The sequence below is a fragment of the Erythranthe guttata genome, chromosome 11, assembly GCF_056151865.1.
Source record: "Erythranthe guttata isolate IM_541 chromosome 11, IM_541, whole genome shotgun sequence".
NCBI lineage: Eukaryota > Viridiplantae > Streptophyta > Magnoliopsida > Lamiales > Phrymaceae > Erythranthe > Erythranthe guttata.
In genome coordinates this window covers 6401080-6421232 of record NC_142543.1, presented here as the reverse complement: position 1 = coordinate 6421232, position 20153 = coordinate 6401080, and the positions used below count along the sequence as shown (strand labels likewise).

Genomic DNA, 20153 nt, shown 5'->3' with positions numbered 1-20153 from the left:
CAAATGCCAGAGGTATCGCCCCCGCATAAATACACCCGGCGAGGAAATGACGGTGGTAGACACCCCTTGTCGGGATCGACATTGCGGGGCCCCTGCCCCTAGCAACAGGCCAGAGAAAGTTCCTGGTCGTCGCCATCGACTAGTTTTCTAAGTGGGTCGAGGCCGAGGCGGTAGCGAGAATCACGGATACGGAGATCATGAAGTTCATATGGCAGAATATATGCTGCAGGTACGGGCTGCCGAGATACCTCATCTCAGATAACGGTACACAGTTCAACTCAGCAAGATTGACCAAATGGTGCAAGGGTTTGGGCATAAGGTAGAGGTTCGCGGCAGTGGCCCACCCGCAAGCAAACGACCAGGTTGAAGTAACGAACAAAGTTCTAATGGAAGGCATTAAAAAGAGGTTAGAAAGAGCGAAAGGCAACTGGGTGGACGAGTTACACTCAGTCCTATGGGCACATCGGACATCCCCTAAGGAAGCCACGGGAGAAACCCTGTTTTCACTAGTGCACGGTTCGGAGGCGGTAATCCTGTTGGAAATCGGTACGTCCTCCAGTCGAGTGCAAAACTTTCATGAAGTTCAAAATGGTGAGAAATTGAGAGTGGATCTAGACCTGATGATGGAACGAGGAGAGCAAGCCGTAATCCGAATCGAGGCGAAGAAGGCGAGATTAAAAAATGCCTACAATAGAAAGGTGAAAAGAAGACATTTTCAAGTAGGAGACTTGGTGCTCAAGCAGGCGGACGCCCTGAAAGCCATAGGAAAAATGGAACCCAAATGGGAAGGACCCTACGTCGCGAAGAAGATTTTGAAGGGAGGAGCATACGAACTAGTCACCACAGATGGAAGCAAACTCCCCCGACCATGGAATATAGGACACTTGAAGAAGTACTTCGCATAAGATAGAGTACTCAAGTTTTGATAAGGCAAAGTTTATGTTTTCAAGCACGCAGCCCGAAGTTTTGTAAAATGAATGGAAATCACCTGTTGACTGCTTATTAGAAGAACAGGAGCATGTGAAGTCCAACCCTGTCGATCTCGAGCTCCGGGCGAGCGGAGCCTTTTGGCTGCTTGTGAGATCTTTTCCGAAAAAAAATCTCTTAGTATCCCACTCAGAGCTTGAGCTCACCGGCAATCCATTAGATAACCCCATCGAGCTCAAGCTCCGGGCAAGCGGAGAGTGAGGTGGTTGCTTCTGAGATTTTTTCCGGAAAAATATTCCAAAAAGAAAAAAAAAATCTTCCACAGATCAACAAACCAACATAATTAAATATAATCAAAAGCAAAGTTAAGGCATCAAAATAAAAAACAGATTATTCAATACGGATGAATTGTCCAAAAGAAAAACCAAAGCAAGAAAACAAAAATTGTCCATCAACTACGTCTAGGAGGAAGAAGAACGGTGAACGGATGCGCCGATGGGAGTAGAGGAAGCCAAAGGGGCAGAAAAAGCAGGGGCAGGATTCGCCTCGGGAAGGACCGCCAGAACAGATACCAAAGTCTGGCCAGCTATCGCGAAAGATTCGCCGACTGGTACAGGAGCAAGGAACTTCGAAGGCTGAGCAGCCAGAACTGAGGAGGGCAAACCGACCGAGGAGATCAAGTCCTCCGTGATAGGTTTCCACCAGGCATAGCCAATCGATTCCTGAGGATCTCCCTTCCACAATGGAAGCATCCTACTTATCCTTCCCAGAACGGTGGTGGGCTCATAGTGAAAGGAAACCTGTTGTTCCCCGGCCACAGCTTCACAGGCAGCAATGGCCTGTTTCACATAGTACATCCCGATCGGGCAGGCGTCCTTCATAAAGAGTATAGTATGTAGATATTTCTCGAACAACTTAACCCGATAACGATCGAGGACCGCTAGACCTTTGGGTGTTGCCAGAAGCCCCCTTATGGATTTCTCTCGTTCAATAGCAAGACAATGCTCAAGCTGTCACTGGAAATCGCGCTCCCGAGACTCCAGTCGTTGAATCGCCAAAATCTTCTCCTCATTTGCCCTAGTAACTTGTCCCTCCAGGACACTCTTCGTCTCGCAAAGCTTCGACTGTGTATCCTCAAGCTTCTCCGCGGCATGTTCACACAAATATCCACGATTGTCGGCATATCCTTGTACCGATTAACAGTGGGTGACATTGGTATATGATTGTTTTGAACCCTTCAATGAAATATTTCTACCTGATGAACTCGATAATGAGCGATGATTACACACGCATTGCTAATCAAATAGTAAGTTCTTATTCTTGGGGTTGAAATATTCTTATATATGTACTCGCTCGCTTTTACTGATAAACCTAATAAATTTATAAATTTGTAGGCTTCATTTTACAAGAAGTGTTTCTACTAGAAGATGAAGCGGAAGTTGCCTGCGACTCTTTTTCCATAGAACGAGTGTCGCCAACAAAAAGGAAGCATGGACTGTGGAGTGTATATATGTCTTTTTTCATATTGTTTTTCTAAATACAGTGAATCTGTCTGGGCGTACGCGAAACCTGCTCCATTGATGCATTTCGTTTGAAAGTTGTATATTCATTATTGACTCATAATGTTGGCGTAAGTGAATCATGAATTTTACGTTTATTTTGTGAACTAGTATTTTATAAACTGGTATTTTGGGTAAAAGCATATTATGTATGTTCTCATGGTGCATTAAACAAAGTACTGTTATTACAAAACAGAGTAACGTATATACGTATGTAATCCTGACATACCGTTTACGTAACAGGAGGAACATGTTTTATTGAACCTTGAATTACCTAACAAATTCACTCGGATACGTTCCTGGAGCAACAAATATATGTTATGTCGAACACATAAACACATTTACAAGTGAATTACTCTACGTTTTAAGCACACATTCTCATACTATTATTAACTTGGTATTTTAATTTCTTTTATTCTTATTTTATTTAGTAACAATGGACCGAGTAATGACTATAAAACATGTTTCTAATGATGTATGCACAAATTTTATAAGTATTCACATCATTTGGATCCAACTTGCCACCAAATTGGAAGATTCACTCATACTGAGTAGAAGGTGTTGAAATAGGAGCGGCATTGTAGGTAGAAGCGGCCATTCTCTAGCGAACACGTAATTCAATGAAACCAATATACATATTTGCACCTCATCACCCATGGATGTCTAATACGGTATTATTTGATCATTTTGGACTTCAAACAACTCAGTTTATGAACTTACTTTATGTATGCTCAGTGTATACGTTGACGGTGACACCACATACACTTTACGTGTAGCACCCGTCTACATTTGTGGTGAAACGGTATACGTTTGAGCGTACACCCGCATACTATTATTATCTTGGTCTTTTCTTTACTTCTTATTTGATATAGTAACAATGGACCGAGTAATGACTCCAATACATGTTTCTAATGATGTATTCTCCTTTCACGTGACAATGGACATGAGCCCCAAATCCAACCTATTAGGGCTTCAACTCATTTTTTTTCTCGATTTTTCCCTTTCTTCCCCTTTTCTTCTCCTTTTTTTTCTGCGATGTAGCCCTAATTCTCTCTTCCAACCGCTCTTCCAATTCAAGTCGGAGCTTGAACAATCTAAATATGAGGTATGTTCCATTTGGTATAATTTTGTATTTGTTTACAGAGCCCATAATGTTGTGGATTTTTTGAGTGGGTAGATGATGCTGATGTTTCTAAAAGAGAAAGGGACTCAAATTTATAAGGAGAATGAAAAAATTGAAGAATGACATTGCAACATTAAAAGAAGAAAAAAAGAGCAACTTGGTAGCCCATTATTTACTGTTGGAGTAAATAAAGGCTAAAATGCAAATTGAGCTTCAAATGTACAAGAAAAAACAGAGGATGATGAAGGTGTTGGTTGTTGTTTTGCTTGTAATTGTAGTGTTTCAACTCATGTGCAAGCCCAGCTATATAGGATTGTGATTGAACTTTGTAGGGGCAGGATTTTATTTATTAATGTTCTTATGTTGGGACTTATGTATATGTAATTGGATCTTATGTAACGACTCTAAAATCTTTTTGTACCCTATTATATAGTAAACACTCTTACATAGTAGCCTCAGATCTTATGTCTGTGTAATGACTCTAAAATCTTTTCGTACGCACTATCAACTACACACATATATAATGTTTTGGTTAATGATCATTTATAAAATAAAAAAAATCAATAAATTAAAATAACAATAGAAACATAGTATTAAACTTCACACATAATCTTATGTATTGAGAACATGAAACGTATCAGTTGCGTACAATGAAACGTATGTATTCCGTTACTAAATGTATGTTTGCAGAACACACAACGTGTCCGTTGCGTACATACAAATGTATGTGTTAACCAAATCCCGTAGGGCCATATATTTCGTAAGTTTTTTCGTTGGTGCAAGCCCAATCGAGATACTATAATGAAGCATTGCAAGGGTCCAAACGCGACGTTAATTGTTCTCAAAAAATCAACATTTAATGGTTCTCAACAAAAAAACAACGTTTAGTTAGGGTTTAATAAATGTTCTCGAATACACAAAAGCAACGTTTAATAGGTGTATGGGTACAACGTTTCACATGCAGTTCTTTCAGACTATTTAAGAGGGGTTGTAATTTATTTTGTTTTCACAAATCATGTTCATCCTTTGCTTGTAAAAAATGTCGTGGACTTTTGAAAATGAGAGAGAAATGGAAGAGGAAATTTTTCTTGCTGAATTCGGGATAGAACCGCCTGGGATTTTCGAGGCATGAGGGATTATACGTGGTCTTGATGGAGGCAAGGCGCATATGGATCGTTGCCTCAATGTGCATCACCACCATATGGAATTTATTCCAAGACTCAGAAGGAATGTTTGTTGGTTTTTCTTGTATGTTGAAGAAGCTCCATCGTCGGAAGTTGAAGCCCTACCGCCGGAAGTTGAAGCGCCAAGTCCCACCGTTGGAAGTTGAAGCCCCACCGCCGGAAGCCGAAGCACAACATGCTCAAGAGGCAAATATTCAGGATAGGGTTTTGTTTGATTAACGAGGAGTGTCGGACGTCAGAAAACGATGATCATGAATCCATTGATTCGTTTAAGGAGTTAATGTAATTCATTTTTTTTCTTTTTGCATGGATGTGTGATACGATCCGCACAAGCTCCAAGACAAAGAATTGGAAGAAGAGAAAGCGAGTGAGATTAATGGAGCCGTTCGTTATGGGATTGAAGAATAAAGGCTTGAATCAGGCCTTTGAAGGGTCCGTGGTTTGGAATTGGAAGAAAAGAAAGAGAAGAAGTCGTTGGACAAGTCGAATTCAATGCATCCGAGATTTTCGCCTATTCTGGCAGAGTTTACTATTCGAGTTATAACTCTCGCATCTGAAGTCCATTGAATCCGATTCAAAATGATTCGGAAAGCTAACTAAAAGATCTACAACTTTCATGTTTTGAGCGAAGAGATATTCGAAGTGGAACAGTGTCGAAATTGAGCTTTAATTGCATGCACGTGCATAACTCAATGTCGCGAGTTAAGAAGGGTGATCGAGAAGTCGACTTGAAGATCAAGTTATTTAATTTACTTATTCACGTTTTTAATTTAGGTTTATTATGTTTTTATTATTTTAGAGTCTTTTATGGTTAGGATTTTCTTATTTACAAGTTACCTTATTATAGTTTAGGTAGGAGTCATTTTCCTTGTGAAAAATGAGTCTTTTTAAATCTTATAAATAGGTTGCCAATTTGGCTTATTTTCATGGACGAATTTTGATGATTTAATTGAGAATATTCTCTTTGGTTTTTTAAGAACTCTTCGAACATATCGGTGGATTCCGTTTGTTCACCCCGACTTATCAATCGATCTTTCACAATCGATTGTGGCGTCTTCACATACCAAGGTTCTTGCCTCTTTATAGGCAACGGGTCGCGGTTCCACCCTTTGAATCTTTGTTTTTGGATGTCTTTCGATCTTGCTTCCGCATAAGGTATTGGGTCTCGTAACAAGTTCTACGGGGTTCGTATCAGTTGGTAACCAGAGCCAATATCCAAAACAGGTTTCACCTATCTTTATCTTTAGTTTTGAGTCAGTCTTGTTCGTGTCATCGTAGTTTTCTTTTGTCTTTTGTCGAGTCTTAATTCTAGTCCTCTTTTCTCTTATTCTTCGTTCTATTGTTTAGAGTCAAAATAAAAATAAATCGAATTTTTGGTTATTTGTTTTGAGTTTCTTAGAGTATAAGTTAGGTTTTGTCTAGAGTCCTTGCAAAAAAAAATACAAAATGCAAAAAAAAAAAAATTGAATTTTAATTTTTGTTTAGATTTCTTTTAAGCCAAGTTAGGGTTTGTTCGTGTCAAAAAAAAAAAGTAAAAAAAAATTCGAATTTTGTTCTTGTTTAGAGTTTGTTAGTGTCAAAAAAAAAAAAAATTGATCATGTCCGAGAAAGCCGGTTATTACGGAGAAAGAATTGAGCAGCGTAGGATGTCGTCAATGGAAAAACGCTTCCTAGAACTCCAAGATCGGATGGAAGGAATTGTTACCCAACTAAAGGAACTACACAACGATCAACATGTTCGAGGGCCATACGTACGACGTGATGTTCACCAACCAGTTATACCTTATCCCGATAAAGAGGTAGATCGTGATGAAAATTTTGGTGTGAACACTATAAAATCAAGGAGGGAGAGTATGGGACGAGGGTCTGGAATGGATAGATCGAGCCGAGAATATTTTGGTCGAGAAAGAGATGGCGTAGATCAAAACTTCAGCTCACTCAAGTTGACAATACCATCTTTCCAAGGAAATAGTGATCCTGATGCGTACATTCAATGGGAAAGAAAGCTTGAGCTCGTATTCGATTATCATTATTATTCCGAGAAGAAGAAGGTGAAGCTCGCCGTCGAAACATTCATTGACTATGCAATTACTTGGTGGGATCAATTTGTCTTAACTAGGCGCCGCTGTGGAGAACCACCAATTGATGATTGGGAGTCCATGAAGGCAGTTATGAGAAAGAGGTTTGTTCCTGCCCATTATTATAGGGAATTGAAGATGCAAAGCATGAGTCAAGTTACTAAGTCAGAAGAACGGAGTTCGCCGAGGTGGGAATCGCAAAGGAGTTATCCAGCGAGCATGGTGAGAGAATCGTTGCAAAAGCCTAAAAGAGAGAAATCAAAAACCGAGCAGCAATTCAAGACTAGGAGAGGAGAGTGTCCGAGCAAGCAATTCGTGAACTTGTGGTCCAACATTGAGGATGATTCTACAAAGGAGAAAAAGATTATTTACGTGTCACCACCTCAGAGGAATGATAACCTTGAAATTCCCATGGAGGAAAATGTTCTAGACATCGTTGAAAGCATTGGTGAAAAAATTGAAGGGATGCAAGACGATATTGTTGAGTTGCAGCCCAAGTAGGATGAAAAGTGCAAAACCGCCCCACCACTCGAAGAAGAAATTGAAGATTCGGATTCGAGGACGAATCCTTTTGAAGAGGTGGAGAATGATACGAGCCAGCCATGCATCGAAGTTAATGCCGAGCTAAGCAAAGTGCAAACTCTCAGTGTGAATGTTGACTAGATGGCGGTGCCTAGAGAGATGCTTCATCCATTCTCTATAAAGAGGTTGGACGCATTGGGACTTCGAGCTACAAAATATCCATGTTCGTACACATTTCAATGGCTGCAAGATGGTGTGTTCTGCGATGTGGTGCAGAGATGTGTAAGTTTGCTACCGAGCAGAGAGATCGATTATGAGATCGATTTTGTTTATACTCCTTGTGATATTTGTCCGGATTCGAGGACAAATCCTTTTAAAGAGGGGGAGAATGATACGATCCGCACAAGCTCCAAGACAAAGAATTGGAAGAAGAGAAAGCGAGTGAGATTAATGGAGCCGTTCGTTATGGGATTGAAGAATAAAGGCTTGAATCAGGCCTTTGAAGGGTCCGTGGTTTGGAATTGGAAGAAAAGAAAGAGAAGAAGTCGTTGGACAAGTCGAATTCAATGCATCCGAGATTCTCGCCTATTCTGGCAGAGTCTACCATTCGAGTTATAACTCTCGCATCTGAAGTCCATTTAATTCGATTCAAAATGATTCGGAAAGCTAACTGAAAGATCTACAACTTTCATGTTTCGAGCGAAGAGATATTCGAAGTGGAACAGTGTCGAAATTGAGCTTTAATTGCATGCACGTGCACAGCTCAATGTCGCGAGTTAAGAAGGGTGATCGAGAAGTCGACTTGAAGATCAAGTTATTTAATTTACTTATTCACGTTTTTAATTTAGGTTTATTATGTTTTTATTATTTTAGAGTCTTTTATGGTTAGGATTTTCTTATTTACAAGTTACCTTATTATAGTTTAGGTAGGAGTCCTTTTCCTTGTGAAAAATGAGTCTTTTTAGATCTTATAAATAGGTTGCCAATTTGGCTTATTTTCATGGACGAATTTTGATGATTTAATTGAGAATATTCTCTTTGGTTCTTTAAGAACTTTTCGAACATATCGGTGGATTCCGTTTGTTCACCCCGACTTATCAATCGATCTTTCACAATCGATTGTGGCGTCTTCACATACCAAGGTTCTTGCCTCTTTATAGGCAACGGGTCGCGGTTCCACCCTTTGAATCTTTGTTTTTGGATGTCTTTCGATCTTGCTTCCGCATAAGGTATTGGGTCTCGTAACAAGTTCTACGGGGTTCGTATCAATGTGGGACTTTTTTTTTCGTCTTTTGCAAGAATCCCTTTTTATTATCTTTTTTTTTGTGTATTTCATTACAAAAACAATCATTAAAAAAAAAGGATGAGCAAGAAGAAATAAATATTAATCAGATAGTGAGTTGCCTGAATCCACAGTATCATAGTCTGAAAGTCGGGCTCGTCCTCCAGAGATTCGGTTCAATAATTTCCTCTTTTTCATCTTCCCACCACAAACAAAACCAACAAATTATCTTCCATGTTTCTTCGTGGAAGACAAAATTATGGAGATTGGCTTGGCAGCGAGAAAATTGTGTTACGCCCCCGTCGGGACCTGTAATATGTTCCCAAACGAGTTTGTAATTGGGCAGAGTCACCTCACCATGACGACATAAGAAATTCATATCGGCGAATAGCCTCTCAATCTCAACTACGCCGACCATTCTATGTGTGTACAAACGAAGGAAGAAATAAATATTATGACCATTTGTACAAAACCTAATTACTCTTACATAGCAGTCTCCTATTTAATGTTGCCTCTATGTGTAAGCATGCTCTCTTAGATGTACATGTGACTCGAAACATTTTTATTTATTGTTGTGTACGTTGGTATACATTTTTCTCGACATATGCACCCAAAAAACAAAAAGCTTCAAAAGTGTTGATCAATAAATACCAGAATATGCTTAAACAAAAAGATGCAATTCATTGGTCATATACCAGCCCATGCATATTTTCTCGACATACTTACCCAAAAAATGAAAAGATGCAGTTACACCAATAGAAGCATTTAGATTCCAATTTTGTTGATACAAGCCCTCAATGGTCACTCGAAGAGACCGTATTAAATAGGAGACTGTTATTTAATGAAGAACCCGAGTTTTAAGATTATGAAATTGCGGATTCAGATAGTTCACTATCTGATTAATTATTTTTCTTCTGTTACTTTTTTTTTTTTTTGTAATAAACAATAATTTGCTACATTAATATGTTTGTGTGTCTTGTTGAACACGTTACGATGCTCAATATGTTCAGTTTGTAAAAGACAACATATAATTCTGAGTAAAACTTATGATACGTTAATGGCGTACTGAGGAAATTAGTCAAAGGCCCAAAGCATAAAAAAACAAAAAGAATTCGAACAACCCAACTTTCTTGACTATATTTTTCTTGATATGCATTGTTCGTTACTTTTCTCTTGAAAACTAAACCTCGACGACTAAGTGCCTCTTGTATAAGTTTAGAACGCTCTTGATCGTTTGATATGAACCCACGGTCCTTTAAATCCACGTAGGTTTGAGAAAATTGGAAGAAAAAACGTAAGAAGAAGAGATACAAGGACGGAGAAAAATAGAGAAGAAAATATAGTAGCAGAAAAAACGAAGACGAAGAAGAAGAAGAAGAAGAAGAAGAAGAAGAAGAAGAAGAAGAAGAAGAAACGAGTGTGCGAAATTTGGAAAAAGTTAAGGATTTTTGGTGTTTGGATAACAAGATAATTAATTGAAAGTTGGAATATAAGGTGTTTGGTTTGGTTACATGTATAGCTATAATGGAGAATAAAAAAATATAAAATTATTTAATGAGGGCATTCCAGACATTTCAGTGGGGTGGGGAGCTAACTCTAAGTGAAACTTAAAAGGGGGAAGTGCGGTCTCCAAAGTAAACTAATGCGAAGTGAATCCGTATGTGAAAGTAGGAATATTCAAATAAACTAGGTGTATTGAGTTCGTCTGGAACTAGGTGACTTCATGAGTTTCTATATTTTTTATATATTGAATGAACATGAATTTAGGCTTAAAAACAATCCAAATGCATGACTTCGTGTAAATTATGCGAATTGATGTACTGAGTTTGTGTAAAATAATGCGAACTCGGTACAAAAATTCGCCATATTTTACACAAAGTGATGGTTTATTTAATTATTCAGTTTTGCTGATTCACGGATTTAAGAAAAAAAAAATGGATATTCAAGATTCCGTGTGAAACTACAAGAAATTTTGCTGAATGTTCTCCTGGAATCACACGAAATTGTGCATTGTTGTTCGGCTGAAATCACACGAAATCTTTATTTTTTTCATTTTTTTTCATAATATTAATTGAATTTTATTTTTTCAAAATTACATATGAAAAGTAAAGGCAAATGATTAATGAGTCAAGCTACGAAAAATGGTAAAAATTTAATGAAAGCTTTGAGTGGGAAGTCCAATAATATAAAGATTAGGGATTACATAAAAGATTTAGAAATTATTGCATCCTCTCGTAGAAGGAAAATGAAAGCGAGAGAAGAAGCTATTGCAAGGGGAGTTGGGCCTTCTATATTTTCGATGATGACAATGTCGGTAATGTTCGTACTCCGGTGCATAATGTGGACTACAATGATGAGGAGATGGTGGATAATATGGTGGATGACGGCGACAACAACGACGACGATGACAAAAACGACGACGATGACGACGACGACGATGACGACGATGATGACGATGATGATGATGATGATGATGATGATGATGATGATGATGATGATGATGATGATGATGATGATGATGATGATGATGATGATGATGATGATGATGATGATGATGATGATGATGATGATGATGATGATGATGATGATGATGATGATGATGATGATGATGATGATGATGTGATGATGATGATGATGATGAGCCGAGTGCAGTGCAGACACCTAAAGGTCGTGCCCTAGATTTTTTGACTTTCCAAGGTCCGCCGTATTTGGTGCTAGGGTGCGTTCGAGGGTGGAGCAAACTGTTGGAAATCCGAGTCCTGGGAGCCAACGATAAGTTTGAATCGGCACTTGAAATGTAGAATTTTTTGTTTAAAATTTAATAGCATGCATAAGTGTTAAGATACGGGATTTAATCATATATTAAGAAATATAAATTACAACAGGATTCGAATACGGTCCAAAACTCCATCTTTAATTTCAGCAACGACACAAAACACGAACAACGTCCTCCAAAATCACGAACGGAGCAATCCAAACCAATTCCAAGAGAAGTATGCATGTTGCTGCCTGGAAACTTCAGCAGGCTTGTGAAATTTATATTTTTGGAAGTGAGATACAATCTGTTTACTTTTAATCGTTGCTTCACACATTAGGAAGCTCCGGTAAAAAATTCACGATGATCCAACGGTGGATAAAGTCATGGCGTCTAAAACACCAACACCAGAAAATCCAAGAATTCACCTATGGTCTCAAAACCTTTTATAGTGCATGTCCTGGATTTAATTCTTCTATAAGAGTGAGCTTATATCTAGAAAAAAATCAAAAACTATAATCAAGAAGAAAAACAACAGAATTTGAAAATCATAAGTGTAGAAGGCTCAAGTGATTTTTCTCTTCTACTAAGGCTTGTATTTATAAGGGTCTACACGGAGTTGTAGTAGGAAATGATTGAAGAAAACAAATTCTTCTCCATCACTACTATAGACCACATAATTTGATTCTCTTAGAGTCCAATTTTTTGTTCAAATTTCCTCCATCTTATCTCTTAAGATTCTAGAAGGAGTTGAAGTAGGAAATGAGTTCAAGGAAAATTTTCATTCTCTTTTATCTTCCTAGTAGCTGAAAATTGGAGCTTGATTATCCAAATATTTTTCCTTGACGTGATCCTCTTGGATTAATCATATTTTCTTAATTTGTTAGATAACACAATTGGGCAACAATAGGATACAAAAGGAGAAAATATAATATCGACAAATAATAATCAAGTAAATCTGAATTCTGAAGAATTCATTTAATTAATTATGAAATAATTATTTATTTTCTACTATCAAATACTAATCGATTCTCATTTCTATTCTCAAACATTATATTTGATCTCCGGTTTATCATTACTTATGTTTTCCTTGCATTAAGATAGTCTCATAACCGGTTCCTTCGATCCTACACCCGGTGATAAACACCGGGTGGGTCTTCTGCTGCCACGTGTCATTTTTTTTTATTTTTCTAAAACCCCTAAAGGTAAACCCTAGCGGGGAATGTATTATAAAATACAAAAAAGAGACACGTGGCAGCAGAAGACCCACCCGGTGTTTATCACCGGGTGTAGGGTCGAACAAATCCTCATAACCATCAAATAATTTATTCTCTATCAAATAAATCAAATGATATATTTTCTTGAGTTTTACCCGTTCAACTTATTTGAATATGTCGATTCAAAATCCAATTGCCCAAGTATTTGACATAAATAAAACTCATAAGCTACTCAAGAGTTATATATCAATCTCATATTTCTGAGATGCGAATTAATTTCGATAAATAATTTACACAAATTAATTCTTAGTGTCTCTACCCAACGCACTGGCCTGGCGCTCACTTGATTCAATATATGAATCTCTCCCGTGGTATGATATTGTCCAATTTTGGTCAAGCTCGCATTAATTTTCTCTTAAATTTCTCCAAAAGACTTCATACTAATAGAGTCCATATCCCACCTTATAAACTCATGATCTATCCCATATTAAATCGATATGGGTCTATGCTTACACCAACAATCCTCATCCTTAGGATCCAACACGGAGTGCCGTCGAAACTCTGGTCCAGGGGTATATTGCTTACTCCCCCTCTTCTATTTTTATGTTGTGAATGATATGAGTTGGATGGTGATTAACTTTTAGTGTTATACATGTTCAGAATATGTGTTGATTCTATGAATTTTGTTGATTTTTCTTAATTGCTTCTATTGAAAATTGTAAATACGTTGTGATTCAAATTTACCGAAAAATTGTGATTATGCTATTTTAGTGATATTCGAAAATTGGTATTTGTTGTGGTTCGATTTTACTCTAAAATTGAACCTTTGTGATACTTAAAAATTGGAATCTTAGTTATTCGACTTATTCTGAAATTCTAAATATTTGTGATTTGCATTGTGTTTATTATGTTGAAATTTTGATAATCTTTCTGATCCTGCTATCTTTGTGATACTTGAAAAATGGGATCTGTCTACACGTTTTCTTTGGCTCTTTCCGATGGAAAGGGTGATTTTTCAAGTTGGCAACAAAAAACAAAAGAATATATTAATTCAACAAAAAGGTTTTAAAGCATCTGATAATTATTTTTCTGCTAACAGTGTTGTTACCAAATGTGTTGGTCTTGATGAATATGACTATTGTGCCATAATCTTGCATATGTCTTATTTTTTGATTAGAAAAGTTGGTAAGTATGATTGTTTTAAAGAATATTGGGATAAATTGGAAGAACTTTATACTAAAACTTCTTTGTCCAATAAAATATTTTTTCCTCGATATCTTTATGGATTTAAATTGGACTTATGAAAAAATATTTGTGCTAATATATATGGATTTACCAAGTTAGTTCAAGATATTAAGTTAATTGGTGATAAAAATATTGATGATTATACCCCTATTGTGCTCTTAAATGAGATACATGATGCTTATATTGATGTTAAGTATGTTATTAAGTATGGTAGAGATCAGATTTCGTTAGATACTGTGATTAATAGTTTAAAAAGCAAAAAGTTTGATTTGAAATTAGATAAGAATAAATTATTTGGTGAGGTAAATTTAGTGAGAAGTAGACAATCAAATTCATTTCCAAAATAAAAAGTCTTCTTCTAGTCAAAATGACCAAAATAATGCTCAAAATAAGAAAAATGGTGGAGGTTGGAGTAAGAGCCCGTTTGGCTAAACTTATTTAAAACATCTGATAAGCTCCTACGTTTGATAAGATGTTTTAGGGGTTGATAAGCTGTTAGATCTTATTTTAAAAATTATTTTTTAAGGTGTTTGGATATGTAGTTTATAAGTTAATTTTAGTTTTTATAAGTTGTTCGGGTGTTTGGATATAAAAGGTCTATTTCTCGCTATAATGGCAAAAAAGTACATGACGCCATCATAACTGTTAAACTTATTTGACCCAATACTTTTGTTCCTAAAATATTATTATAACATTAACAAATTAATTTTTCAAATAAAAATAATAATATAAAATTAATATATTAATATAAAATAAAGGTTGTAAAAGAAATGTAATTTTTTTATAGATAAAAGAAATATAATTTATTATTGAGATAATGTGAATATTCGGGTGTTTTATGTACATATAAAATGTAGATAGAGAACTTTTTTTTACAACTATTATGATAATTATATTTTAACTAATAATTAATCTTGATTACAAGAATACGTTGTTTTGATAAAATATAAATGTTATTAGTATTCATGTAATATAATAAAGTTTTTTAGGGTAATTTTGTATTTTGAGTGTTTTAGTAAATAATCAAATAAGATCTTAAAGTAAAAATGTGGGTGGAGGAACTTTTTTAAAAACATCTTATAAGCTCCCCTAACAGCTTATTTTCGGAAAAAATAAGATATTTTCTAATTTGTTTACCAAACACTTTAAACAGCTTATAAACTCTTAAACATCTTATAAGATGTTTTTAGAAACTTACACGCTTAGCCAAACAGGCTCTAAGTCAAAGACTAAGCCTAATAATAAAAGGTGCTTTAATTGAACTTACTCCAATCATTATATTAATTAATGCCCCAGCCTAAGAAATACCAAAATACAGATCAAGCGAACATGATATCTTATGGTGATGTGTTCTGCTTGTTATTTGCATTACTTTGTGTTTTGCTTGCTATTTGCATTATTTTACGTTTTTCTTGATTCTTGGTTTCGCTTGTTATTGCATTAAATTTTGTGTTGCTTGTTGTTGCATTACTTTGTGTTTTTGTTTTTTATGCATTACTTTGTGTTTTGATGTTATTAACTTGTACTAACTTCGTGTTTTGAGTGTAGGTTGTGTCCTACGGCAATGATAACTTTGTTTCTCCTAAAAGGTCTAGGTGATCCATTTGAGCCAGTGGAGATTCGTTACGAGTGGTCCAAACGATATTCTTTGTAAATGACTAATTAATAAGTTATTTTGTAGCCCACGTACTATCCTTCCACATAATACTTGAGCCAAAATTAAAAGTCAACCCAAATCCCACTTTGGTTTTCCCTCTCTCAACACATCAATCGTTCTTCACTTACGATTGAACAATTTGTTGCAAATAAGACTCAAGTGACCAGCTCACATGCAAAAATCTACATAATTGACATTTCAACATGGATCAATCACACAACACATGCAAACCCTAATTCGATAAACTGAAGTAGGAATTGTGTAGTAACGGAGAAGACAAGGTTTAATGTGGTTCAGACAATTTGTCCTACATCCACCAGGTGAGAGAATATTATTTATTCATTCACAAACACCTCACACACGCTCAGAAATTACAAGATCAAAAGAAGCACTCAAGAAAACTTCACAAGATATAGTTTTCTTCCTCAAGCAACATTGATTTTCTCTCACAATTTCTCTCTATCTCTAATTTCTTTCTTCATGTCTCTGAGTATCTAACAAAATGAATTAGGTAGATGAGTCTTCCTTTTATTAAAATTGTTCTCACATGGGCAAGATACCACTTGCACCACTCATCATGCTCCACTTCATCATGAGTTAGTTAGAGGGAATAACAATCATCACGTCAAAATTTCTTACATGGGCAAGATACCACTTGCACCACTCATCATGCTCCACCTCAGCATGAGTTAGTTAGAGGGAATAACAATCTCCCACACTTGAGTGCAAAACTTCTTAGTTGATCAGCTTCCAGTCTTCTCTTGCCACATGGACCAACAGTTTCTAAGGAGACTGGAGATCAAACTAACACCATTCTTCTCCCATTTTCTCTCAACAGACATCTCATCTTATCCTGTAACAAATATTGTGATTTGTTGTCAGATTCTTCATTGATTTTATTGATGTTTTGGGCATATAAATACACCATATATTCTTATGTGAGACGGAAATCACAAAAAAAGAAAAAGAAAAAAACAATAACAACAATAGTTAGGGAAATCTGAGAAAGAAAGGAAAAAATAGAGTACTTTGAGAGATTCCTGTTTTTAATTTTGGCTTTACTCTTTCAATGTATTAATGCCGATTTCAGTAAAAGCGAAATGCAAAATTTTGAGATTAATGTTTCAGGTTTGAGGAATTTAAGATTTGGGTGTTTCTAGTCAAACTACTTTGTGTGGATCGATTCTTGACTGAAGTGTAGGTTGCCCAAAGTGGAAACCGGACTAGGACTTAAGGATTGGAGCTGAGTTGGTTTTGAATCTTCATCACTATGAATATGTGCGATTCCTCCAGTTATTTTTAAACTATGCCTCATTTTTTTTATTTTTTTTATTTAAATAGAAGATTATCATTCGTTGATTAATTATGGCTATGTATAATTATTGTTCTCTAGATGGATACGCAACAGTGGTATCAGAGCCATGGTTAATGGTGTAGTGGAAATTGTGGACAATCCTCGATGGCAAATAAATATGGTGAGCTACCGTTGTGCAAATGGCGGGTGGCTCGGTGTTCCTTTACTCGAGGCTCGGTGCCTAACAAAGATTCTGAGTCGAGGGGAGGCTCAATGGTCCTTTGTGGTCTGTCATTTGCAGTCCTTTGTTCAATGGGAGGATTGTTGGGTGCAAACAAAGTGCCCCATTGATTTAATACGAGAAAGATCATGAGTTTATAAAAATGGGATAACACTTCTATTGGTATGAGGCATTTTGGGTAAAATTCAAGAGCAAATTCATGTGAGTTTGGCCCAAAATGCACAATATCATATCAATGTGGAGATTGTGTTATCCCATGGACCCCAATTAAGAACGGCTAATGTGTTGAGAGTGAGGAAAAACTAAAGTATAATTTGGGCTGACTTTTAATTTTGGCTCAAGTGTTATGAGATTTGCTAGTAAATGGGCTGCAAAATGGCTTTATTAATGTGTCATTAATTCACAAAAAATATCACTTGGGCCGTTCTTAACAAACAAATATCTAAAACTATTGTGTTATATAATTTATAATATTCAATTTGTATAATAGTTTAATATTGCATTAAAATTGTGTTGTCTACATAGCAAGATAAGATATAAACAACAAAAAAATAAAAGAACAGAAAATCATAAGTATTTTTTACCATAATATTTTTGTTTTTGTTTCGATTTAGATGATTTCAATTGTGTTGGTTTGCAATTAAATCTACAATTTTTCCTTTTCTTTTTTTTTAATTTTTTTCTTATTTTGTTTTTGTTTAGTTGGCAATTTTTTTAGGTTAAAAAAACGTGTATTTTTGTCCATAACGTGAGATATGTTGATTATAAATTTTATCGGGAAAATTATTCTTTAGTCCCTATACTTTGCCACTTATTCAATTATCGTCCCTAATCAAGATGAAGTTACAATTTACGTCTCATTACATTTCACTTCTATGTTGTTTTTGTCCCTCCGTCCATTTGTCCAGTTAGTATGGCCGGAAAATAGCATGTGCATCGCACATGTCACACAAAAGACACCTCATTCATGTAAAGGTAGGATTTTAAAAGAAATTTCATAAATACCCAAATTTCTCTTCAAAACCCCTAATCCCCAATTTTCAAAATCTCTAAATCACTTATATAACATGAGTGAGTGAGATTTTCTATACTGTGAGATATCATAATAATTCTAATCGTCATTATAAATGAGCTCTACGTGAATTCGAAAACGAGTTCAAGCAATTTTCCTACTAAACTAAATTTGTGTAAGCACCACACCATTTATTCATATTAACCATTTACGCTTCATGAGATATCCACTCGACGTATAGATTTACCACACCTATTTCAGGTTCACCTAATTAGATGACAGTAGAAAAGCAATTTTTTTCATTTCAAATCCAACAAAATATAAAAGTTACAATATCTCTAGTCACTTTTATCCGAAATAGTAAATGATACAAATAAAAGGTATGCAGCCAAAAGTCAGATAAGTTCTTTGAAAAAGTTCATTTGATGAGTTAAGACTAGCCGATAGATGATGGTTTACATATTTGCAGGCCAATCTTGAAAAACGACTGACTTTTTTTTTTTATCATATTTCACTCATTACCACAACATCATAGAACCAATAAGTCTGAATGATACTCTTCAGTAAAAAAATCATAAAAATAAACTCACTGAATAACATCTTTGAAATAAGGTTAACAATGATATCTTGTGGAGCATAGATTTTACACTCAATACGTTTACTTTACGTGGATCTTTTGTTTAGATTTTATTATATTTGTTCTTTAATTTATAGATTTGTGTTTTATAGGTGAAAAACGAGAACTAAGTATCCATTAAGTAAAAATGATCAAAAATAAAAGAAAATAAATGCAAATAAGGAAATAAATCAAATTGGAAGAAGGAATCTCGCAACAACTTTGGCAGTGTCCACCATTTCGAGCATATCTCTCTCATACGAACTCCACATCACCTGATTCAAGCGGCATTGGAAAGCTAACTTAAAGGGCTACAAGTATTATTTCACGCAACATTCCAAATTTCGGACTCCAACATGGTCAAAATCGAAGAACATATCCTGGTGGGAGAAAGTGGCGAAAATTGAATCATATAAGGTTTCCACTATTTCCTAATCAAGAAAAAACCTATAAAATCAACAAGTCTCTACACCATAAGCACGAAATCTAACACCACAAAATGAGAAGAACGAAGATTGAAGACTCAAGCATAGTTTTTCTTATTTCTTTTATTAATTCTATTTTGTTTATCATACGAATTAGGAGTAGCTAAGTCTTTATTTCTAGGATTTTATTTGAACCCTATGTGGGATGTGAACCTAATTCTATGATTTATGCAAGGATTAATTTTGGATTATTTCTTCTACTTGATTTATGTGCTTTATTGTTATTGTTGACTGCAAGAATCGGAAGATCGGTTCAACAATTAGAATTTTGGTACAAGAGCCTTTATTAGGTTATCATAGGAATATAGTTAACCTGTAGGTAGCTATTATTGAGATTTCTGCTTAATGATTTATTCTTGATTGAATTGCGTAGAAATACAATAATTTAGTCATGAATAATAGAATCGTAATACATGGTGAAGCGGGTTATGATTAAATTAGCATCTCATGCTAGTAATCCAAATTATTTCCTTGCATAATTGAAGAAATTGGAGGATCGATAATCACATAGGGGAACATAAAATTCTAGGCTCGTTTACTTTGATAATCTTCATGTTTATTTATTTTTCTCGCTGTTTAATTTGTGTGCGATATTTTAGTTTAATTATTTAATCTTCTTTAATTCAGCTGTGTAGGGTGTGCTTGAACATAATTTTGAGAATTTAACGCTTAGAATTAGATAGTTCAATATTCCTTGTGGGATCGATACTCGGACTTTTAGTCCACTATATTACTTGTACGATACGTGCACTTGCGTGTAGGTATTTCCACCAACATATATCATCTCCACATTTAAATTAAAATACTGCACTTCTAACTTATGATCTTGAGTTGTAGCTATAGCTTGTGTTTAGACTAATCGTTTATGTTGCATTAATTCCCGAATATAAAACAACAAAATACCTAATTTTTGGTTCGAAATTGAACATTTAGGATGGATAAAGAGAACAAAATTT

General features: G+C 35.5%; 2 protein-coding genes across 2 annotated transcripts; both read left to right on the top strand.

Annotated features, from left to right (window-relative positions):
* The first annotated feature begins 386 nt into the window (after positions 1 to 386).
* LOC148766878 (uncharacterized) lies at positions 387 to 905 on the top strand. The gene has a single exon (XM_088825852.1). The coding sequence runs from the start codon at positions 387 to 389 to the stop codon at positions 903 to 905; it is 519 nt and encodes a 172-aa protein (XP_088681978.1).
* Positions 906 to 10871: 9966 nt separating this feature from the next.
* On the top strand, positions 10872 to 11354 carry LOC148766877 (uncharacterized). Its single transcript, XM_088825851.1, has one exon. The coding sequence runs from the start codon at positions 11037 to 11039 to the stop codon at positions 11352 to 11354; it is 318 nt and encodes a 105-aa protein (XP_088681977.1). The 5' UTR covers positions 10872 to 11036.
* The last annotated feature ends 8799 nt before the right edge of the window (positions 11355 to 20153 follow it).